The 25,203-nt window shown below is 42.0% G+C and overlaps 2 protein-coding genes across 8 annotated transcripts in view; one reads left to right on the top strand and one right to left on the bottom strand.

Moving 5' to 3' along the window:
* The window catches only part of FBXL13 (F-box and leucine-rich repeat protein 13), a 317,665-nt gene that overhangs the window by 231,528 nt on the left and 60,934 nt on the right, over window positions 1-25,203 (top strand). For all 5 annotated transcript variants that reach the window (XR_001000225.1, XM_011927739.1, XM_011927738.1 and 2 more), the window contains 5 exons: window positions 6,206-6,304; window positions 6,835-6,952; window positions 7,054-7,216; window positions 17,192-17,311; window positions 18,048-18,174. Coding sequence is in view for 4 of the 5 variants with exons in the window: in XM_011927739.1 (XP_011783129.1) it covers window positions 6,206-6,304; window positions 6,835-6,952; window positions 7,054-7,216; window positions 17,192-17,311; window positions 18,048-18,174 (627 nt within the window). In the remaining variant the exon portion in view is untranslated. The remainder of the gene's footprint in view (window positions 1-6,205; window positions 6,305-6,834; window positions 6,953-7,053; window positions 7,217-17,191; window positions 17,312-18,047; window positions 18,175-25,203) is intronic.
* LOC105501700 (ubiquitin-conjugating enzyme E2 variant 1-like) overlaps window positions 7,664-25,203 on the bottom strand; it is a 26,526-nt gene continuing 8,986 nt past the window's right edge. The window contains exons 1-2 of one of the 3 annotated variants that reach the window (XM_011927735.1): window positions 8,148-8,336; window positions 7,675-8,021 (exon numbers count right to left, since the gene is read on the bottom strand). In XM_011927735.1, the coding sequence (XP_011783125.1) occupies window positions 7,874-8,021; window positions 8,148-8,317 (318 nt within the window). In that variant the 5' untranslated portion in view covers window positions 8,318-8,336 and the 3' untranslated portion in view covers window positions 7,675-7,873. Of the gene's footprint in view, window positions 8,344-25,203 lie in introns of those variants that run through there. The other 2 variants (XM_011927732.1, XM_011927733.1) reach the window with 2 other exon arrangements.

Below are 25,203 nucleotides of genomic sequence, written 5' to 3'. Positions count from 1 at the left end.
CAGAGGCAGCTGGAGAGAATTTGACTGTGATCACCAAAGCTCCTCTGCCCCCATCAGCAGCAGTAGCTGTCTGCTGGGACTTGTGGTTGGAACACCACTGGTGAGGCCAAGTTCCTCAACTTCCCAATCAATGGGGGCTTAACCAGCAAAGGACAGGGTGACAGGGCTCCAGTTGGTGTAAAATGGAAGCCAGAATCACTTTACAACCAAACAGGAGTCGGATTTCAGGTGTAAAAATCCTACACAGAAAACACACAGGTATCAGCTGTGATGACACCTGGAATTTTAACTTGATAAAATATTTTGCTTTTGCCATTAGAGAGGAATTTTTAACTTCAGACTTATATCTCCATTATTTTAGGAAGAGAAAGGACAACTAATGGTTGCTTGGCCTAAAAGATTCTGGGAGGAATATGTGAGTCATAAAATATTAGCCAAATATCTTTTTGGATATTCTAATATAAACTGTGTGGGAAACTAAGTACTTCATGCCAGGACAAAGCTAAAGAGCCCTTCTCAGAGCCCTACCCCCTACCCCCCACTTTCTGGATACTAATCTTATTGTTTGATAGCACCAAGTTCTGGGCTGTATTGTAAGGAATCAACCAGTTGTGGCTGTTTTTTGCTATCATTTTCCCTCTTGTTCAGGAAATCTTGACATGAACGTGTTACAAAGAAAGCAAGAGAGAAAAGATTGTTTGTTTTATGGAAAACTTTATTAGAGATACTAGTGTTAGGGTTATGAACTAAGGTCTGGGATAAGGGGGGAATTTAGAGTTGTCATCAAAAACAACAAAGGATGAGCTCATGTCCTTTGCAGGGACATGGATGAAGCTGGAAACCATCATTCTCAGCAAACTAACACAAGGACAGAAAACCAAACACTGCATGTTGTCACTCATAGGTGGGAATTGAACAATGAGAACACTTGGACACAGGGCGGGGAACATCACACACTGGGGCCTGTTGGGGTGGGGGGCTGAGGGAGGGATAGCATTAGGAGAAATACCTAATGTAAATGATGAGTTGATGGGTGCAGCGAACCAACATGGCACATGTATACTTATGTAACCTGCACGTTGTGCACATGTACCCTAGAACTTAAAGTATAATAATAATAATAAAATGAAAACAAACAAACAGAAAACAGCTCTCAAACCTTGGGTTGTGTGTCATAATGGGAAGAGGTGGCCTCTAGCCTTGGCTCTGCCACTGCTATGTGACTCAAGATAATCCATTCATTCATTCAACATTTCTGGAGCAGCCATTCAGTATCAGACACTATGTTCAGCACTGGGGCCACGTTGTGAGGAATAGATAAAGAACCTGTTCTCCAATGACACAACTTCTCTGAATCCCATTTCTTTGTTTGCAGTGTGAGGGCTGCACTACAATGAGCTCTCAAGACCCCCTACCCCTGCTTCTTGATTCTTTCACGTGGGAGCAAAATGTGCCCAGAAAAACAATAACAGGAAAAGTGATACCAGTATTACATGCCAGACATTATGCTAGCTAATCACTTTTATATACATTGCCTCATTTTGTTTTCTCAATAATTTCCTAAAATAGGTATTATTATGCTCATTTTCCGGGTGAGGAAACTAAGAGTTGAGGGGTTGAAAGCTGCTTTTTGTTATAAGCAAGAAAGAGGTAGAGCTAGACTCAAAACCAGCTTAGCTAACTCCAAACCCAGCATTCTTCTCTCCTACTCTGTTCATGTTTTGAAAAGCTCATTCATCTCCCCTGGACTTTGCTCTGGGATAGTTATAAAAATTTACTCAAGAATTCATGGCAGTACAAAAATAAAAATAAAAGAAAATAAACAAAAATCCTATCTCATTCTTGCCTTACCGGTTTTCTGCTAGCCTTCCCTCCTTCCTTACCTCCTCAACTTTTTTTATTCATCCCAAGAGTGATCCTGCCACATCAGCCAAGACCAGCACCCCTACTGCTTTGCCTCCACTTATGCTTACCTTCCACCTGGATTTGAGACAGAGTCTCGCTCTGTTGCCCAGGATGGAGTGCAGTGGCGCGATCTCAGCTCACCGCAAGCTCTGCTTCCTGGCGTTTCTCCTGTCTCAGCCTCCTGAGTAGCTGGGACTACAGGTGCGTGCCACCATGCCCGGCTAATTTTTTTGTATTTTTAGTAGAGATGGGGTTTCACCCTGTTAGCCAGGATGGTCTCGATCTCCTGACCTCGTGATCCGCCCATCTCGGCCTCCCAAAGTGCTGAGATTACAGGCATGAGCCACCATGCCTGGCCTGGAATCCTTTTCAGTCTTGTCTGTTGCCAAACTCTGCACTCTTTCCCAGACTTTATCTTTCTCCTAAATTTAATTCATTCATCCTCTCACAGTTGTCCAACACAGTAGGAAATTCAAAAAAAGAGTACCTGAGCATCTCTTTGAAGGAAAATAAGGCACACACAGATTGCAGGAAGAGTTATAAAGAATCATGGGCCATTTATTAGTTGGTGTTTCCCTGCAAGGAGAGGTCTGTGATAGGAGATCATTCAAAAACTGTCCAAGGGCTTTCTTGCGCTATCTTTTCCCCAAAGATGCCTTTTTCTTTTTCTCTTTTTTTCGGACTATACATGGTCACTGTAGAAAATTAGAAAACTATCTACTCTTCAGAGATAATCACTCTTAGTATTTGGTGTATTTCCTTCTGTGTTGGTTAATTTTATGTCACCTTGGCTAGGCTATAGTGCCCAGTTGTTGGGTCAAGCACCAGTGTAAATGTCATTGCAAAGGTTTGTTTTGTTTTTAAGATGTGATAAATATTTTAATCAGTAGACTTGGAGTAAAGTGGACTACCCTCTATAACGTAGGTGAACTTCATTCAGTTGAAGTTGTTAAGAATAAAGACAGGTCTCCAAGACTGAGGTTTCCTGAAGAGGAGGCAATTCTGCTGCAAGACTTGCAATGTAGAAATTCTGAGTTTCTAGCCTACCAGTCTGGTATATCGATTTCAGATTTGCCAGTCCCCACAATCACAGGGCCAGTTCCTTAAAATACATTTCTAACTCTCTCTGTTTCTCTCTACACACACACACACACACACACACACGGATGTTTGTGTGTGTGTGTGTATATGTATGTATGTATGTATATATACTTGGATGTAAGTATATCCTATTGGTTCTGTTTCTCTGGAGAACCATGACTGATATACTTTCTTTTTGCTCTTCATTTCCTCTCAATTAACACTTTTCAAACTGTCATGTCTGTGTGTAAATCACCTGTCTTGTTCAAGTGCAGCCTCTAAGTCAGTGGTGGTGGGCTAAGATTCTGTGTTTTGGACAAGCTCCCAGGTAATGCCTATGCTGTTGGTCTGTGGACCACATTTTGTGTAGCAAGGCCTTATATAATCAACTTTTTCTTTTAAATAATGTCATGAGCTCAGTTGTTCTCCTAAAACATTAACTTGTAACTGTATTGCACTCCATCATACGAGTTGCCATAAATTTGTTCAGGCTTTAGAAACACATTTCCCAAAGGCTCTTTAGAAAAATCCAAGTATAATCTCACCCAAAGGCATGACTTCTGTAGCACAATAGAAAAATACTAGAAATGTAGAAAAATTGTCCAAATATAATCCAACTCAAAGGCCTGGCTTCTGTAGCAAATCAAGCCTGCATGCTCAGCCCCTGGCTACAAGGGCTTCCCTTAGTGTTTTTTTTTTCTTTCTTTTCTTTTTATTTCAATAGCTATAAAAATTCCCTTGGCTTTTGTCTGGGTGCTCATATTATTAGTGTCTGCTGCGAAGGGGAACCTACTGAATATGCATGGTTCTCAGAAGCCATTCATACATTCCTCCATTTATTCTTGTAATAATATTACTCAATTATCTCATCAGTTGATGTTATAAGCACCATGCTGGGAGCTGTATATAGGGGATTCATTTAATAACTAATCAATCATAAAATGAATGTAATTGTAGTTATGATAATTACATGGTGATGTAAGTATATAACAAGAAACTGCTCTAATCTAAGGGTCAGGAACACTTCCTAAGGAAGTGACATTTGAGTTGAGCTCTGGTTGTCCTGGGGATATACCACTCAGTTCCCTAACTTTTGGCTAGTCCTTTCTGAATAGGTGGAGGCTTTGATGACAGAACTTTGGAAGTCACCTTTAGTGAGAGGTGGCACACATTAAGTCTCCAAAGGTCTCCCTAGAGGTCCATTGTAGCTCTGCTCCTCATTCTCCCTGTCATACTCTTCTGGAGATGACACTTCAGGGGAGTTCCCCTTATGTCTGCTTCTGGGCAGCATCTCAATTTCCCTTTACTGAATCTGAACACAATCTGGTTTCCCATCTGTTACAGGAAATACAGTCTAAATAAGAAGTTATCTTAAGGTAATTCATGATAGGCAAATATTTTGATCTTTGAATCAATCATTATTTCAGACACTTTCTGCCACTGCTCATTCTATTAATGTGGATAATGATAGTTGAAAAGAAAGAAATCGGTACTACAAAGCTACAGTAATCAAAACAGTGTGGCACTGGCATAAGGATAGACATATAGAACAATGGAGTAGAACTGACAGTCCAGAAATAAATCTATACGTTTATGGTCAATTGATTTTTGAAAAGGGTGCTGAGACCATTCAATGGGGAAAAGAATACTTTCTTCAGCAACTGGTGTTGGGGCAACTGTATATCCACATGAAAAAAAAGTGAAGTTGGACCCCTACCTCACACTATATATAAAAATTAATACAAAATGGTCAATAACCTAACTATAGGAGTCAAAATAATAAACCCTTTTGAATAAAAAATAGGAGGTAAATCTTCATGACCTTGGAATTAGCAATACATTCTTAAATATGACACCAAAAGCATGAACAACAAAAGAAAAAATAGATAAACTGAACTTCATCAAACTTAAAAGTGTTTATGCATCAAAGTACATGATTTTAAAAATGAGAAGACAACCTACAGAATGGAAGATAATTTCAAATCATACATCTAATAAGGACTTTGTATCCAGAATATATGAAGAATTCTTACAACTCAACAACAAAAAGACAAACAACCCAACTAAAAAAAAAAAAAATAGGCAGATAACTTGAGTAGACATTTTCCCAAAGAAGATATACAAATGGCTAGCAAGTACATGAAAAGATAATCATCTCATTACTCATTAAGGGGATGCAAATGAAAATCACAGTGGGGTACCACATAAAGCCTACAAGGAAATTTATTTTAATGGGAAATAAGTGTTGGTGATATGGAGAAATTGGAGCACTTACAGATTTCTGGTGGGTAGGTAAAATGGTGCAGCCCCTATAGAAAACATTTTGCTGGTTCCTTAAAAATTAAGCATAGAATTACCATATGACCCAGCAATTCTCCTCCTAAATATATACCCAAAAGAACTGAAACCTGATATTCAAACAAATAGATTTACATGCATGTAGGTATTCAAAATATCCAAAAGATGGAAACAATCCAAATACCCATTAACAGATTAATGGATTTTTAAAATGTAGTTTTTCCATTGAATAGGATATTATTCAGTCATAAAAAGGATTGAGGTGTTCATGCATGCTACAATGTGCATGAACCTCAAAAACATTACAGTAAGTGAAAGAAGCCAGGAGCAAAAGGCCACATATTGTATAATTCCATTTATATGAAATATTCAGAATAGGTAAATTTGTAGAAACAGAATACCGATTAATGATGCCAGGGGCCAGGAGGCACGGAGTATAGGCAGCAATTGCTTAATGGGTACAGGGTTTCCTTTTGGATGATGAAAATGTTTTGGAACTACATATAGGTGCTGGTTGCACAAAATTATGAATGATTAAATAACATGTCAGTGGTTAATTTTTTTTAGTTAAAAAAATTTTTTTTAAGACTTAGGATCTTTCTGTGTTGCCTCAGGCATCCCTTGAACTCCTGGCTGAGGTGATCCTCCTATCTCAGCCTCCCAAGTTGCTGAGACTACAGGCATGCACTGCTGCGTCTGGCTTACATGGCTTATTTTTATGTTATATAAATTTCACCTCAATAAAAAATTAAATAATAAAAAAATCAAGTTTAGATTCTTTCTTTCCCTCTTGTGTCTGCCATATTTTATGGTTAATTTTAAAACATAGTAACAAAATTATGATGTATCTTTGGTTATTACTCCCTTGGGTTTTTATCATGCTAATGCATTCTCCCTTTATTTTCTACTTTGTACAATTCAGATTTCAGTCAAAGGCTTCAGGCACATTGCAAACAGCTGCACTGGAATTACACATCTTACCATTAATGACATGCCAACTCTGACGGACAACTGTGTAAAAGTAGGTATTTGGAAAGTACCTTTTCTTTTCTGTCTCATAAGATAGGTATATGTTCTAATGACTTGAATTACTGAAAAATATGAATGGACTTTTCATTTTAGTTATTTTTTTAATAGTAATAAAATCATTTAAAAGTTTCCACACATGCACATACCCTTGAAAAAATTTGAATCCTTAAATATCCTAAGAAATCTTGTTTCACAGTTAGGATTTTTTTTAGTGATGTTATAGCCTAAGCATAAACTTTGAGTTCAGTTCTCCATGCTAAGCTGCCAAATGTAGTAATTTTTTTCAGTAGTCCATTTCTCATGTTTTCCCATACTCTTAGTATATGATTTAATTCTGATTCTTTCACATTACTCAAATGTAAGTGTATTAAAATGTATTAAAAAATCCAGTTTTCTTTGAAATTAGGAAAATTAATAGTTAACATGTCTGTCTCTAATATATTGAAGGAAAAAATGACTTCATTAGCTTGCTAAACCTGTTCTGTACCCTTGATTAATTTAATCGTTTTTTTTCTTCTGAAGGCTTTAGTTGAAAAGTGCTCTCGTATTACATCGCTGGTTTTCACTGGTGCACCGCATATCTCCGATTGTACTTTCAAAGCTCTTTCTACTTGTAAACTCAGAAAGATCCGATTCGAAGGTCTGTTATATTAAAAATGTGGTTCAGCATTATCATTTGCTTTTACTCTTGTGGGATTATAAATACAATACTTGCCTTTTCTTCTGTTTTTTTACAAACAGGAAATAAAAGGGTTACTGATGCATCCTTCAAATATATAGACAAGAATTATCCAAATCTCAGTCACATTTATATGGCTGACTGCAAGGGAATAACAGACAGCAGCCTCAGATCCCTTTCACCTTTGAGGCAACTGACTGTGTTGAATCTGGCAAATTGTGTAAGGTAATGAGTTATTCAGTAATATATTCAAGAAATGTTGATTATCTAGTATGTGCCGGGTCCTCTCCTACGGAACTTATGGTTCGTGGGGTAATCATGAAAGTCAGGAGTCCAAGTGTTAAAGTAGAGGTAAGTGCAGAGTTCTGTGGTTATAAGAAAGAGGGCTCCCAACCCAGGTTGATTATATGGGGTGTAGGGAGAGCTTGGGATATGAGGAATTATGGACCCTTGTGAAATTAAGGAAACTCACAGGAATACTTACAGGCTGCCTTTCCTAATGAGGGTTTCCATGGCTAGTTCAGTTAACATGATCTTTTCCCATATGGACTTTCTGACTTGCTTATGAAGAACCAATCTCACTGAAGGTTTTTCCTCTTGGGTACTGGTTAGATTTTTCGTCTGTGTAGAATTTCTGACAAATGGACAGAGGGTGGATTCTTACTGAAATTCTTTCTTTATAGCACAACTTATATATTTCAAATGGACAAAAAATTAGTATCATTTACAGTATCTTAAGATAAATTTCCTTTGAATGGGAGCTTCCTTTCCAGTACTTTGAGGTCTACAAGACGTATCTAGAAAATTTACTACTGTGGAAAATGAAGACTGCTTAAATTGAATGGGGGGGAAGGGGAAGGGCCTGTGGTTTTTCCTTTTTGATTAATTGCTGTAACACTGTCCTTCGGGTGGCTGAGGGAGTTTCATATTTTCTTTAGACATCATTAGGCGCCGAAGCTCTTGCAGGACAACTTTGATGCTATATGAATTCTGCCATTTTGCTAGCACTGATATGGCTCTTGGGTCCACCACTCCATTAGAACTATTTACTCCATTCATATTAATTTTTGTTACAAATCTTACAAAGGGGGGTGCTTCTGGGTATTTAGGTCCACATTCTATTTTAAGGCTGTATATTCGGTTTTCATAAATTGTTCTTGGAGGCCCAATTATCATCCCTGTCCATTTTGTAAGTGTCATGTCTTCGTCATCTTCTAGACCCCAGCTAACTGTGCCATCTCCTATTCCTTTCTGGCCTCCTTCGAGTTCTTCCAACAGTCGGAAATTGCCAGGGACTTTTACTCCCGAGCCCGTGGTGGCTGCCATCTTGCGTCGCTGTTGCTTGAAGGCCGGCTCCTGAAATTCTTTCTTTAGCTGGTCCACTATTGGACTACTCTCCTGCTATTCTCAGGAGCAACTTCTGTTTTTTGTTTTGTTTTGTTTTGTTTTGTTTGAGACAGAGTCTCGCTCTGTTGCCCAGGCTGTAGGGCAGTGGCATGATCTCAGCTCACTGTAACCTCCGCCTCCTGTGCTGAAGTGATTCTCCAGCCTCAGGCTCCTGAGTAGCTGAGATTATAGGTGTGTGCCACCCCACCTGACTAATTTTTACATTTTTAGTAGAGAGAAGGTTTTACCATTTTGGCCAGGCTCGTCTGGAATTCCTGACCTCAAGTGATCCACCTGCCTCAGGCTCCCAAAGTGCTGGGAATACAGGTGTGAGCCACCGCACCCGGCCAAGGATCAAGAGGTTTCTTGCTGAAACCCCTTCCCCAGTGGGTAGCTCAGCCTCTTACCTATGTAGGATTCTTATAATCTTATAGGACCAGATAATAACAAAATAGCATTTGATCCACGAAATAGTACTTGAGCCACATTGAAGGTGGCTAATATTTGGGAAAGCACAAGTCAGCATAATAATCTAAGCTACACAGAATCTTTTATTTATTTATTTTTATTTTTTAGAGACAGGGTCTTGCTCTGTTGCCCAGGCTGAAGTACAGTTGCACAGTTACTGTAACCTTGAACTCCTGGGCTCAAGTGATCCTCCTGCCTCAGCCTCCCAAGTAGCTAGAACTACAAGGCACACTTCATCATATCCAGCTAATTTTAAAATTTTTCTAGAGACACGGTCTCACTATGCTCAGGCAGGTCTTAAACTCCTGGCTTCAAGTGATCCTTCCACCTGGGCCTCCCAAAATGCTGGGATTATAGGCATGAGCCACTGCACTGGCCCACTACACAGAATCTCAACCTAAGTTGCCTATTATTAAAATGGGAAGGCAGCATGGGTCATTGGGAGCTGGAGGAAATATAAGGGTTTGGAATGGAAAAAACCTGGATTAGGAAATGAGGGCTCCAGCCAAGGGCCACTGAAGAATTAAAGCCTTCTGCCAACAGCCATGTGAGTGAGCCTGGAAGCAGACCCTACAGCCCCAGTCAAACCTTCAGATGACTGAAGCTCCAGCTGGCATCTTGACTGCACACTCATGAGAGACCCTGAGCTAGAACTACTCTAGTTCACTTCCAAATTTCTGAGATCCAGAAACAGGGAGATAATAAATACTTGCCATTTAAGCCACAAAGTTTGGATCAATTTGTTACATTTAATAATAACGGTGAGATGCACACACACAGACACACACACACTACATACACAAGTGTGTGTATCAACTAATTCTATCTGTATGAATATGTGAAATAAAACTGAATTTCATTATTGTATTTCACACAGGCTTCTGCAGGTTATTTAATCTTTTTTTTTTTTTTGAGATAGAGTCTCACTCTGTCACCCAGGCTGGAGTGCAGTGCCACAATCTTGGCTCACTGCAACCTCTGCCTTCCGGGTTCAAGCGATTCTCCTGCCTCAGCCTCCCAAGTAGACAGGCACCCACCATCATCCCTGGCTAATTTTTGTATTTTTGTAGAGACGGGGTTTCACCATGTTGGCCAGGCTGGTCTTGAACTCCTGACCTCAGGTGACCCACCTGCTTTGGCCTCCTAAAGTGCTGGGATTACAGGTGTGAGCCACTGTGCTTTGCCTAATAAATCTTAAATGGAAGTTTTCTGCCTCCAGAAGTAGAGGTGACAAGACACTTCAAGGGGCTCTGCCAAAAATAGTTCAGATCCTTGATTAAATATATTTTCAATATATTGCTGAGCTCACAAAGAGTAAGAGAAATATCCAGTAGCCCTGAATCCCCTGATTCTTTTCTACGCTCTCAATGAACAAATTCACTGAGATGAATAGTGAATAACCAGCAAACATAAAAGGTTGAGCAGCTCTGAACACAAATGTTATGACAACAATTGCCTTTGAGAGAATCAGCTCTGAGCAACACTCAAAGTAGGGAAGCAGAACCTGAGACTTCTGCAGAGTTTGTACCTCTTTAAGGGGGACAGATTCGTCTCAGGTAGGTAGTTCCCAAGCTCCTGGAAGAAGTTAGCACAAAGCTTCTCAGGCTAGAGATTAAGATCAAATAAATAGGTACTCAAAGTCAAAGATTGCCAAAATGCACAAAGATACAAGTCACCATGAAAAAGAGTCACAGAAACAGCAAAATACATTTGACCTTCAGGTAATTCAGATACAGGAATTGTCAGACAATTAAGTAGCCATGTGTGAAATGTTCGAAGAAATAAAAAATGGAATCAGAAATATAAGCAGATAACCATACATGATAAAACAATTAGATTTATCTGGGGAAAATCCCTAACTTTTAGAAACAAATGATGTAATATAGTTATTGAAATAAACAATGGATTGCTGATCAGCAGATTAAAACTCACAGAGGAGAGAAGTATAGAGCTGGAAGATCATTCTGAAGAAATGACAACAGAGGGAGGATGAAAAAATATATACGGTAAAAAGATAAAGCTTAGTATTGTAAAGGTAAACTGAGGCTGGAGCTGAACTGGGAACAAGGCACAAGGCAAATGGCAGTGAGAATAGCCTTTATTAGGACTCATGGGTGAGGTTCCTCGGTCCAAAGGTGCGGGCCGAGGAAGTCGCGCTGAGGGAGGAGGATAGGGGCTTTTTATACCCCGAGAGGTAGGGAAGCTGGTTGTGCAAACAGGGCCTGGGGGGTCTTGAGACTACTAGGGCAGGGGTTGAGTAAGGGTCATGAGGAAGGGGTCTTTGGAAACTTAACCGAAACTGCTGTTTATGAACTTGTGGAATGCAGGTGAGCTGCAGGTCATGGGGGAGTGTGGTTGCCCAGCCGGAACTCTGACGCATGTAAGTCTGCGGGTGTGTACAAGGGTGAGGGGAGTCTTTAACAAAAGGCCTGCTACGCCGGGTAACGCCGCTATGTTGGGTCTAGATTCCTGCCTAACATTCCGACCTCTTTCTAATAAGAAAATGGGGCGACGTGTTCATCTGGCTGCTTCCTGCTGGTATGGGGCGTCATGGGGTTCTTCAGAGGTCAGAACTCGGGTATAGGGGTGGAGCAGCATCTGATTGAAAGTGACCTGGGAGACTTCTTTCATGCAATCCTGGATGAAGCAGAGGACACAGGGAGCTATGAGTAGCAAGAAGCCAATGATTAGTAAGGGGCTTAGAAAGGATAGGACTTAACCGGCCACAGACGACTGCCACCACCTAAGTGAGGGCCTTGATCCGAGGTTTTTCTGATGGAGTCTTTCCTGAATCTTTTCTAGAGTGAGGAGATTGGTTTCTACTAGTCCTGACTCATTGATGTAGTGTTTGGCCGGGAAGGGGAAAGGAGGGGGTTAGGTTAGAGGAGTTAAAAGGGCTGGGTAAGGGTACCGCAACCAGTGGGGGCTTATTCTATCTGCTGTGAGGCTTTTTGCAGTGGGTGTGAGGAGTATGCCTAAGTGGGTGACAGAAGGGCTGCAAAGTTGAGCCTTAGCCAGGGTAACCTGATAACCTCAGTCGCCTAAAAAATTTAGAAGTGTAGCAGTATGTGCAAGGGAGCACTCGTGGGAAGGACTACATAGTAATAAGTCATCGACATACTGCAATAGTGTGCTGTGGGTCAGGGGACAGAGGACAACATCCTGTGCCAGTGCCTGTCCAAAAAATTGGGGGCTATCACGGAACCTTTGAGGCAAAACAGTCCAAGTCAGCTGGGAAGAAATATGAGTGTCTGGATCTTCCAATGTAAAAGCAAACAGAAAGTGGCCGTCTGGGTGTAGAGGGCTGGTAAAGAAGGCATCCTTCAGGTCAAGGACAGTGAAATGGGTGGTGTCAGGGGGAATGCATGAGAGGAGTGTATATGGATTAGGAACAACTGGAAAGGTAGGGACTACTGCCTCATTGATGAGGTGTAGGTCCTGCACAAGACGATAGGCCCCAGAGCTTTTCCGTACAGGCAGGATAGGAGTATTGCATGGTGAGTTGGCGGGAACTAGAACGTGCTGTTGGAGCAGGCATGTAATGATAGGTTTTAATCCCTGTCGATGTTCAAGGGAGATAGGGAACTGGGGTCTAGAGGGAAATTGGAAGGGTCTTTTAGCTGGATGCGGACCGGAGTATGGCGCTGGGCAGTGATTGGGGTGGAGGTGTCCCACACCTTAGGGTTAATGGGGACTGGAACCAGAAGTGGGGGGTCAGCCTGGTGGGGTTTTTCAGGTGAGAGAAGGGGGAAGAGGAATGCGAGGTGTGGGGAGGGGTTGGGTCGGAAGTGAACTGAGGCCCCTAGCTTGGAGAGGAGGTCTCGTCCTAACAAGGGGACTGGGCACGAAGGAATGATAAGAAATGAGTGCGAGAAGAGGGAGCCATCCAGGTGGCAAGACGGGAGGAGTCTGGCAGTAGGTGGAGGGAGTGGTGTCAATTACCATGACTGTGACAGTGGAGGGGTGGCTGGGGCCACTGAAGGAAGGCAAAACAGAGTGGGTAGCCCCCGTGTCCATAAGGAAGGATATGGACTTACCCGCTACCTGGAGCATGACCCTGGGCTCGGCGAGTGTGAGAAGGGTCCCCGAGTCTGGGCCTCTTCAATCTTCATCAAGGAGCTGGAAGGCGCCTCCAATACCTGGAGGAGGGTCGTCATGAGGAGGTGCAGCGACCGTCCTTAGGTTGGGGCAGTCTGACCTCCAGTGGCCCATCTGCTGACAGTTCGGACAGGGGTGAGTTGGCTCCTTTGGGTTAGGGCACTGCCTGGCCCAGTGGCCATCATTGCCGCACTTGAAGCAGGCACCAGATGGTGCTCGGGGAGTACCTCCTTTCTGGGAGCTCCTGGAGCCGGCCGGCTTCAGGGCTGCTACCAAGGCCTAGGTTTGGAGTTGTACCTTCTGTTTTAGCCTGGCCTGTCATTGGGCCTCAGCTGCTTCCTCCCGGAAGTTGTAGACCTTGAAGGCCAGTTTGACTAAATCCTGGATGGGAGTTTGAGGGCCTTCCTCTGCCTTTTTAAATTTTTTTGGATATCAGGGGCCAACTGAGAAATGAAATATGAGGCCAAGACTGTTCCTCCTGCGGGGGAGGCAGGGTCAAGGCGTGTGTACTGAATAAGTGCCTCAGTCAGCTGGTTAAGAAAAATGGCCGGATTTTCATCTGTGCCTTGGACTACTTCCTTTAATTTGTTAAAGTTGACTGATTTGTTAGAGGCTGCCTGCATGCCAGCAAGAAGGCACTGAACCATCATGTCTCGGCGGCAGCAGCCTGCCTGCCCTACCTGGTAGTCCCAGTCGGGCTCAGCCAAGGGCACTGCCTCGGTGCCGACTGACATGGCAGGGTCAGTTAAATGAACCTGGTTAGCGTGCTGCCTGGCTGCCGCTAGGATGCGTTCCTGCTCCTCAGGAGACAGGGTTGAGGTCATAACGACATAGAGGTCATGCCAGGTGAGATCATATGCCTGGCATAGATACCTGAACTCTTTGATATAACGAGTAGGATTGGCCGAAAAGGAGCCTGCACGCTCCTCAACCTTAGACAACTCTACCAATGAAAACAGCACATGGACCTGGACTACTCCTTCGGCGCCTGCCACCTCTCGTAAGGGACACAGGAGGTCGGTCCTGGACCGAGTATGGGCTGAGACAAGCGAGGAAGGGGAGGAGGTGGAGGTAGGAGAGGCAGGATCTGTCGTGTTTGGTGGGGACACAGAAGGGGTAGAGGGAAGGGGTGGCGCCGCAGAGGATGGGGACAACGAGGGGTTAGGGTAAGGAGGGGGTTGAGTGGGGGACCGAAGAGGAGGCAGGGAAAGAGTGTCAGGAGGCTCGGAGAAGGAGGAAGAGTTGTCCTTCTCCTTGGCTGAGGGAGTAGATTTCGCGAGCAGGACCTGGGCCAATGAACATCGGGCACAGAGGTCTGGGCGAGAATGCAAGTCCTAGAAGGCCTGAACATAGGGTATCTCGGACCATTTGCCTAGTCTCTTACAGAAGTTGGTCAGATCTGTGAGAATGTTAAAGTCTAGAGTGCCTTCTGCAGGCCACTGAGACTGATTATCCAGTTTATATTGTGGCTATGCTATTATGCAGAAGAAAATGAGCCACTTTCGTTTTATGTCTTGGCTGAGACTTAAAGTCTGGAGATTTGCCAAGAGGCACCCCAGAGGAGATTTTCAGTTTGGTTTGGACTGGGTAGTTCCTATGGTCTCAAGGCGGGCAGTCCAGAGGCAATGGGAGCATCTTCTCACTGCCACGTGGAGTGCGGGGTATGGTGGCTTCCGGGGAGGTTGGACGTCTCCTAGTCCCCGGTGCCGAGGTCACAGCTGACCAGAGAGAGCCCCTGACATGGCCATGTGTTTCGGACAGGGACTCCCGGAGGGAGCCTTCAGGACGGGGGAGAACTTCCCCATCAGTGATTGAATTGAATCTTAAATTTGGTGAGACGGCTCCAGGCTTGAGGAGGGGATCCTGGCTCGGGGAGAGGAGAGCCTGCCTGACCTAGCAGGGGTCTGGGGAGGGGTCTCCTCCTGGGTTTTGGCACCAAATGTAAAGGTAAACTGAGGCTGGAGCCGAACCAGGAATGAAGACACAAGGCAAATGGCAGTGAGAATAGCCTTTATTAGGACTCGTGGGCGAGGTTCCTCGGTCCAAAGGTGCGGGCTGAGGAAGTTGTGCTGAGGGAGGAGGGTAGGGGCTTTTTATAGCCCGAGAGGTAGTGAAGCTGGTTGTGCAAACAGGGCCTGGGGGGTCTTGAAACTACTAGGGCAGGAGTTGAGTAAGGGTCATGAGGAAGGGGTCTTTGGAAACTTAACCGAAACTACTGTTTACAAACTTGTGGAATGCAGGTGAGCTGCAGGTCATGGGGGAGTGTGGTTGCCCCGCTGGAACTCTGATGCATGTAAGTCTGTGGGTGTGTACAAGGGTGAAGGGAGTCTTTAACAAAAGGCCTGCTATGCCAGGTAACGCCACCATGTTGGGTCTAGATTCCTGCCTAACAAGTATCAGAGTTTTAAGGTTTTAAAATGTATATATAAGAGTTAGATCTAAAATAGTAAGTTGGAGAGTTAAAAGAATATATGTTTTTTTCAAACATACATCAATCCTTTAAAAAATTAACCATGAACAAAGTTTAAAAGCAAGTTCCAGCAACTTTCAAACTATTTTTATCAACAAATGGTATTCTCTCACTACAAAGCAATTAACTCAGGAATCAGCAACAAAAAGATAAATTAAAAATACATATTTAAAAGAATTTAAAAGTAAAAATCCTAAGGTGTCAGAATCACCTGAAGAGCTGAATAAAACTATAGATGCCCACCGGGCGCAGTGGCTCACACCTGTATTCCTAGCACTTTGGGAAGCCCAGGCGGGCGGATCATGAGGTCAGGAGATCGAGACCATTCTGGCCAATATGGTAAAACCCCATCTCTACTAAAAATACAAAAAATTAGCTGAGTATGGTGGCAGGCACCTGTAGTCCCAGCTACTCAGGAGGCTGAAGCAGGAGAATGGCGTGAACCCGGGAGGCGGAGCTTGTAGTGAGCCGAGATCGCACCACTGCACTCCAGCCTGGGTGACAGAGCGAGACTTGGTCTCAAAAACAAACAAACAAAAGACAAACAAAAACTATAGTTTCCCAAGCCCCACTGCAGAGCTATTGAGTCTGAATCTTTAGGGTTGAAACCCCAGCTTGTGTATTAAAAAAAAAAAAAAATACAAAAAAACCCCAGCATGGATACTTTTGATACACACCCAGGTTTGGCCCTAACTACATTAACCAATTAATTTGGATCATTACCTCAATAATCTTTTCCATTGACTTTTAATCCTTTCTTGACTATGATATGAATTTCTACACACACACACCCTTAACTGCTTTCCTAGATGCTGGCACACTCCCCCTCTTACAGGTGGAAGGTGGGTTGATGGGCACAGCAGGCATCCACCTACTATGGCTCATTCAGCTAAAACAGGATATCTTTTGTCTTTAGTGCTCAGTTCTTTGCAAATCTGAACCAACAGGGGGTGTAATGGATGTCAGCAATCAGCATGTTTTGCTCCCAACGTTCTTCCCATCTGTATGCCCACCTGTAGAGCTGTTGTGAAACTGCCTCTTAGGATTGCATTGGTGGAAACTCCTGTCCTGCTTTATTTCCTGAAATGCTTCCTAGAAGGATCTGGTGGTTCTCAAAAGGAATTAGAAATGAAGATCCCAATGGAAGACAGGGAACTGATGGGCCAAACGAACATCCAGCCATTTATAAAGCAAGATCAACATGGTAGGGGTATGGCACTGACACACAGAAGTTTCTGATTAGGACAGTGTGGGAAGGCTGAGGTCAAGGTCTTCTTCCAGCATCAGGTTTTCTCTGATTCAGAAGGAAAGAAGCCAAAGGGCTCATGTTGGGTTTCCTGTCTAGTAAATTGACCTTGTGTTTAGTGAAAAGTTCTCCAAAATCCTGGCAGTAGTTTGACTGTTAGTCTTGGTTTTCACTCTCCTAAGTTTTGATCTTTTTCTTTTGCAGGAAATGGTATCAGGGACTACTTAACATGATCACATTTTAACCCAAGAGAAAAAGATCTTGAGGGCCATCTGTCTTATTAAAAATTATGAACAAAGGAACAGAAATAACATTTTAATTAATACTTCTCCCATTCCTCTCATTTCTACTTTTTTATTACATTAAAATCTATATAATCAAATTTAGTTTTAAAATATTGACAAAATACCAGTATATAGATATTACCTTGGTATTTTGGAACTATATTGGGTATGGTAGCTATTACTTTAATACTATTCTATATGTTTATATATAGAATCACATGTAAAGTTTTTCTCACTCTTTCCTACAGAATTGGTGATATGGGGCTAAAGCAATTTCTTGATGGTCCTGCAAGCATAAGGATAAGAGAGCTAAATTTAAGCAACTGTGTGCAGCTAAGCGATGCCTCTGTTATGAAACTATCTGAGCGGTATGATAAAACAGTCTTTTACATCATATCATTAGTAATTGTATATTTGATAATAGGAGAAATGAGACACCTAAAAGCAAAGATTTCATGACATTGAGGGGAACATCAGAGATGCCCAGAAGCTGGTTAAATATTCAGTGAAACCAGATGAAAGACATACGAAGTCACAGATTGGACCAATTTTTAAATTATATTATTATATTTAAATTACATCTGAGATGGAGTCATTCCTGAAATAATGAATATCTAGATATGAGTGGCTGTACTTTTTCAAGGAGATTATCTCTAATCTACTTTTTCAAGGAGATTATCTTTACTCCAGCATTTTCCAAGGGGTGTTCTGGCTGGTTACTTTATTCTTGACTCCCCTCTTGTCAGAGGTCTTGTACAATTCCTGTAGCACACTTGTAAGGGATAAGTAGGGATCTTAACTTGCACTTTTAGAGGTCATTCATTGTGATACTTACATGATAGTTTTTATATGTATGTGATATATTTTTTCCTTGTTAGAAGTTGCAATATGAAACTAAATTACAGAAAGTCATATAATAATCTGCCCTTTCATCCAACTTTGTAATGTCAAATTACTTTTTACTTTTAGTCTTACTTTTATTTTGAGTAAAGGAAAATCCTTGCTTCAATACCATTTGTTTTCCCAAGACAGTTTTTATATGAGGAAATTGCTTACTGACAATGTGATTGACAGCTAAAATTAATTCATGCTACTTTCTTTTAGCTGCCCTAATTTAAACTACTTGAGTTTACGAAATTGTGACCATTTGACGGCCCAAGGAATTGGATATATTGTAAACATCTTTTCCTTGGTATCAATAGATCTCTCTGGAACAGACATCTCTAATGAGGTAAAAAAAATTCAAAACAGTATAATGACTTTTGTTTTCTATAATACAATTATTTGCTATTTTGTAAACAATGGAGATAACAATGATATGTTTTATTTCTTATCCTATTTTGAAAGTGAAGTTTAGGGATATTGTTTCTAGAAAGGTGATAAAAAAATTTCTTTGTGAATCAACAGTCATGTTTCTCTGTTTAAAAAATAGAAAAATACAGTATTTGGAGGAAAGTCATGACAGATCAGAGTATATCATGATAATTTGAGATTTGTTTCATTATAGAAGTTTTGGAGATAATATATGTTAGATGGCTTAACTATATGTTTCTTACAGATTGCACATTTTATAAGACTGCCTGAATGCCTTGAGATCTAAGTCTTTAGTTCAAGACTGTAAGTCTAGAAATGGCCTCAACAAATCTACAAAAGGATATATTTTAGGGAATTCATTTTCTGCAAGCTGCTGATTGTATTCATCAGGGTTGAGTCTCAGGCCATATCCATCTTATCCCTCTGGGACTGCCCCATTTACTAATCAAAAGGAGGATAACACTGAGAAATTTGTCATGTTTCTGAAAGAACTAAATGGGCTATAGTTATATTAAGGAATATATGGACTTCTCCTGAAAATCATGCATTTGGAGGGATATAGGAAGACAATATCTTATATCTTATATCCTTCCTATATAGGAGGGATAGCCCCAGTGCATCCTTTAACATGAACTGTTTCTCTCTGCTTCTCGCTGCATTGCAGACATCTGTGTTATGTGTTCATCCTTCATCAACATTCAGTGGGGTCTTTTAAATGAAGGACTAGATCTGTTCATTGGTCTAGGTTCTTTCCTTTCTTTATCTATGAATGAACTTGGATTCAGCCTCCTTTCTGCTAGATGATCTCCTCTTCCCTTCCATATCATCCATGAGTGATATGAGATTGTGGGTAGGGAGCAGTATCATGGAGTCAACTCATTATGGCAGAATCAGTGTCTGGTCTTCTCAGTGTTGTCTTCTGTCCAAGCTGGAATTCACTGAGATGTACGAGGGCCCATTTGGTGTTTAGTTTCCTGTCCAGGTGGATCCCGGATGTCTCTTCCTTGTTCCAACTCCAAGGCCCCTTCAAGTCTTCAGGCTTCCCTGTCATGTCTGCCTTACTCTGGGCTCCTCTGGGTTTCTCTGAGTCATGGAGATCCTGTGAGGCTGTCTTAGGTCCACAGTCCTAGACACCTGCTGGAGACATTTTCTTGCTCCCCCATCATGGATGTTTTTGCCCCCAAACCCATGACTCACCCTCCCCTTGCTCTGCTACATGGTGACTCACACAAGTCAGCTGGATTCCAGAGTAGGGTTGGTGCTTGTGAGACATTTGTGAGTGATTAAAGGGCCAGCAGAAGGGATATTCCAGGGTTTTCCTCTACCTTTCTTTGCATCATCATCATCAGCTGCATTTCCTTAGTGGTATACTCCCCTCTGAACCACAGGCCGGCTATGGTTCCAGCTTCCCTGAATGACCTTGACCTCTGGGCTTCTATAACATCATATCTTCCCATTGTCCTTCCAGCATAGGGACAGTAGTGGCTTCCCACTGCTGCTAAGTTCTAGATTTTGTCACTGTCCCATTTGGCTTCTCAGTTTCTCTACCACCTATATAGCCACTCGCCCATTAAAATTAAATCTCAGTTTTGAATGCTCAGGGTTGTTTCTCCTTTTCCCATTGACTCTTAACTGATGCAATGACGAACACAGGAACACTCTATCTTACTGCTTTTATCAACCCTCCTGGGAACGGTGGAATGGGTTCCCATCTACTTAGGCCCCCAAGCCTACCTGGGGGTTCCAACTTTTTCTCTAGCTGGATAGAGACTGAGAAGGTCTAGAACAGACCCCCATGTGGTGAATTTCTCAGCATTTGCTTCCCTCTGGCTCTCCCCTCCCCTCTCCTCCTCTTTTCCCCTGTCCTCTCCTTTCCTCCTCTCCCTTCTCGTCTTCTTCCCCTCCACCTCCTCTCTCCCCTCTTCTCATATTTGCTCCTCTCCTTTTGACATAGATTATTTTCCTAATCTGGGGGTGGAAAAGAATGTTGCACCCGATTACATGGTTTTGAAAAATGTTATGCTCCAGGTCTTTCAGGGCTTGGGCTTTTGAAGCTTAAAGGCCCAGGATTTTTCTCCTGTGTTCTTTTGTAAGAACCTTTTCCTGACACATAGGAGTAGAATGGCCAGCTGTTGTCTGAAGGGTCACAGAGTGACAAGAAGTAGAGAATCAAAGCACATTATAAAACACATCAAAATATGATTCCCCCACAGCACTTACCACAAGGCTGAAGTGCCTGGGGAATATTTGTTGACTGAATGGAGTAAAGGTTAAAATGCTTATTTAGTTTTTAGCATTTGGGGAAAGCTCAGGTTTTATTTTTAAAGACTGTATATTAAAATTTTATCTACAGAGGACAAGTTGAAAACTTAGGAATATAGGCCAGGCACAATGGCTCATGCCTGTAATCCCAGAACTTTGGGAGACTGAGGCAGGCAGGTCACTTGAACCCAAGAGTTTGAGACCAGCCTGGGTAACATGATGAAACCCCATCTCTACAAAACATACAAAAATTGGCTGGGTGTGGTGATGCGCACCTACAGACCCAGCTACTCAGGAGGCTGAGAGGTGGAGTATGGCTTGAGCCCAGGAGGTCAAGGCTAGCGAGCTGTGATTGTACCACTGCACTCCAGCCTGGGAAACCTGGGCAACAGAGTAAGATCCTGTCTCAAGAAAACAAAAAACAAAAAACTTCGGAGTATAGCCTTGAGTTCTAGTCTCTATTTTTATTTTCTTCTGAAGCATATATGTAATTTAAGAGAATTGTAAATGAATATCTATTGGGAATTATACTAATTGTTTTCTGCTAAAAGATTGAAAAATAAGTCTTCTGTTGTTTTCTTTCTCCAAGTCAGTTAAACTCTGATCTAAAAAGCAAATGATTGACAATTACAGTGCTACAACAGCTGAGGAAGCTAACCTCAAACAGTCAAATTAAAATGAGTCAGCCCGGATGTCAACTTGGGCAGCTAAACACCAGCCTGATTGATTATAGGTCTGAGTAAGTGCAAATTTGACTACAGACATAACATTCAGGATTTAAACTAGAATGTTACAGATACCCAGCAAAGATCAAATGTGACCAGTTGTGCCATTTGGGGGAAAATTTCCCATGTTTTCTAATAATTGTGTTCATTCTCAATTCTTAATGGTGAATTTTCAGTTAGAATCACACTACTCGTTTAGTTAACAAGTATTTACTCTGACTACATTGTGCTCAGTGCTGAGAATACTGGAATGAACAAAACAGCCATGATTCCTCCTCCTAGTACTTACATTCTAGTGGGAAGACAGGAGTGGGGCAAGTGGTTACAAAGTATGATGAGTGTGGGAAACAGAGAGGGGAAACCTAACCTGGCTCAGAGAACTTCTTTTCCCAGAGAAGAAAGGATGTTCTGTGAGCCAGAGAAGCAGCCTGCACAAAGGCATAGAGGTTTAAAAGTGTGAGACATCAAGAAATGCACACATTTGGGTATGGCCTGAGAAGTATGGTGAGAGATGATGTTTGAGAGGTAGACAGGGGTCAGGTCATTGAGGGTCCAGAGGCCACATTAAGGAATTTGATCTCTGCTCTTTGGGCTGTGGAAGGACATTCAGTATTGTCAGAACAGTAACATGGTCAGATTTTTATTCTGAAAAGGTCACTTCTATCTGCTAGACAGATATGGGAATCATAGATGCATAGTGACCAATTATAAAGCAGTCATCCAGGTGAAAAGTTATGAACGCCTGTGTTAGGGAGAGGGCAGTAAGCATGTAGCAAAGTCAGCACAGTTGGGAGACACTGAGGAAGAAGAAACAATGAGATAGAGCTCAACTGAATGTGAGGATAAGGAAGAGAGGGAGCGAATCAAGGATGGCACCGGAGTTTTGGCTTGAGCATCTGCATAAAGGATGGTGTGCCTTCCTCAGCTGTGTCCCTTACACAGTCAGGGAGCAGGTTTGCTGCAGGTTGGGAAAATGAACATGTTTAGTTTGATTCACTTGCAGTACAGCTTAATAGAGATGTAGCTCAGGAAACTAATTGAAATTCACACCTCAAAAGTAGAAGAGCTTTTTGGGGTTGGAGAGGCTAAAGGGACATTGTGTTCTGAACAATCATGAAAACTCAAGAAGAAGTGGATCAGCAAAGACAAAAAATCCAGACATTTAGAAATCCAGAAAGACGTTTATTGGAGAGAACTAACTTAAATGGGGGAAGCAAAGAGAACACAGTTATTTCAAGATTTATATGTTTCATATAATAATCTTATTCTCCTCAGTTATTCCTTTTGTGGAAAATAGTGAATCATTTATTGTATCATCCATGAATAAAAGTTGTTTAGGAAGTTACCTACCAAGTACATATTAGGGAAAGAGGAAATATGTCAATTTGCCTCTTCTTATATAATTAGGATAGGGTTCTAAATGGGAGACATAGCTTACTAATGTGATAATATCTTAAGGTATCTTTAGATATCTTTAATCTCCTACAGCTTTTCAAAATATTCACTTAAATGGGCTATTATTCATTCCCTTCCTGCTCCAGAGGATTATTTGAATATGAGGTTATATCTCCATGTATGTGGGAAAATATTTCCTGCTACTTAATCAGATTATCATTTACTAAAGACCACAGGATCCATGGTGAGGGCAGTTCAGTCTGTTACTTAAGTTGCCTTAGTCACCACCATATTTGTTGTTCAAAGGAAAAGTGAGTCAGAGCAGTCTCCCAGACAGTGTGCTTAGACAGTGGTTTAAGAACACTCTTTTATTTGCTTGATTTTCAAAAATTTTTATTATGAGTACAAGATCTTCAGTGCCTGTTATGTAGGCAATCTCCTGCAGTTCCCTCACTAGAATATCAGATCCATGAAGACTGAAACTTTGTTTACTGCTGTTTTCCCAGAACCCTGGGAAGTAGTAGACACTTGATCAATACTCATTGAATGAAGGAAAAAATGCTAGGCTCTAGGATTAACAAATGTGAGTAAGACCTATTTTCTGTAGCCCAATTTGGAAGGGTGGGTGTGGGCAATTTAGATATGATGGGGCAGGCATAGTGATAGAGGTGAGGAGAGGAAAGGATCTCTTAATTCAGCCTGCCCAACACAGAAGCATGTGAATGTATCCTTGTTCAAGGAACTTGATGTAGCTTAGTCCTGCTAGAATACACTATGTAAAAAGATATCATGGAGGGAATTTCATGCTCTGTCAAGGAGATTGGACTTGCACTAATGGGTGATGTGTAGGGGAGTCATAGTCATAGTCAGCCTTCCATTTTAGGTAGATTATAGATTATTTGGGTTGTTCTCTGGGGGACAGACTGAAGAGGAGAAGGACTGGGGGCAGGGAGGCAAGTAGGAGGTATTTTAGTAGTTAAAGGAAGAGATGAGGAGTTCTTGAACTAGGTCAGAGGCTTGAACAAGCATGGAAAGGACATATTAAAGAATGTTTAGTAGCTAAAACTGAAATAACTTGGTGATTGATTATGAGGACCTGCGTGGAGGGATGGGAAGACAAGAATTGACTTAAAAGTTCTGGCTTTGGAATAAAAAATTTAAAAATTGGCCAGGTGTGGTGGCTCACACCTGTAATCCTAGCATTTTGGGAGGCTGAGGTGGGCAGATCACTTGATCTCAAGAGTTCAAGACCAGCTTGGCCAACATGAAAAAACCCCATCTCTACAAAAATACAGAAAAAAAAAAAAACTAGGCATGGTGGCAGGCTCCTGTAGTGCCAGCTACCTGGAGGTCTGAGGTGGGAGGATCACTTGAGTCCAAGAGGTCAAGGCTGCAGCGAGCTGAGATTGTACCACTGCACTCCAGCCTGGGTGACAGTGAGACCCTGTCTTAAAAAAAAAAAAATTAAAAAATATTTTTTAAATCTGGCTTTGGGTGGATGGAGGTCCTACCTCTAAAAAGATAGGTAATATAAGAGAAGTAACAGGTTTTGAGGGAAAGATGGTTTTAGTTTTATCAGACTGAGTTCGAATCTGGGGGATATCCAGGCCAAAGGAGTGGGAGAGAAATGATTACCAGACCTGCAGATGGGGGAGTCACTCTCATGGAGGTGTGAATATGGCCAAGATCCTCAAGGACAGCATAGGGGCATGAGGAGAAATGTACTCCCAGGAAGAACGTAGCAGAACACCAGTGTTTAGGGAGTGGAAAGAAGAAGATAAATCCATGAAAGAGACTAAAGAAAGAAGGTCAAAAAGATTGTAAGAGAACCAGGTGATGTAGTCAAGTGTGGAGTGTAATGGGAATAACAACAGTGTCTAATAAAACCAAGAAATTAAATCAGGGAAAGACAAAAATTAAAGAAAGAAAATTTTTTTTTAGAGACAGGGTCTCACTCTGCCCCCCAGGCTAGAATGCAGTGGCACCATCAAAGCTTACGGCAGCCTTGACCTCCTAGGCTGAAGCATGGGACTATAGGCAAGTGCCGCCACACCCAGCTATGACCAAAATTTGAAGGAACATTTACTATTAATTAAAGAAACCTCTCTCTACCACTCCAGGACCACCTCATGCCCCTGCTCGGCTCATTTCATTTCCCTCAGCCCCACTGCTCTCATTTAGCTCCTCAAGCCGAATCCCTTCCTACCTCAGGACCTTTCTGTAATACCTCCTGCCTGAGTCTGCGACTTCTTCTATTCTTCATGTGCCTGGGTAGGGGCAGATGCTAAGCAAGTAATCACTGATGATAATGACAACAAAGCATCTTGACATAAGTTAATAGTGCCAGTTTTTACATTTATGACATTATTTTTTCTATTATAAATATTGGTCATGTTGTCCATAATTATCAGAAAATCACACTTCTCAATCTAGATCATTTCAAGGCAGTATCAATGGGTTTGTATTACGGATTCATTCTTTAAGAAAACATAAATCAGGTACTTGCGAGGGGCGGAGCAAGATGGCCAAATAGGAACAGCTCCAGTCTCCAACTCCCAGCGCAA

The sequence above is a fragment of the Colobus angolensis genome, unplaced genomic scaffold (genome assembly GCF_000951035.1).
Source record: "Colobus angolensis palliatus isolate OR3802 unplaced genomic scaffold, Cang.pa_1.0 Scaffold74, whole genome shotgun sequence".
In the NCBI taxonomy this organism is placed as follows: Eukaryota; Metazoa; Chordata; class Mammalia; order Primates; family Cercopithecidae; genus Colobus; species Colobus angolensis.
The sequence above is the reverse complement of the archived record's forward strand: the minus strand, read 5'-3'. Positions and strand labels throughout refer to the sequence as shown.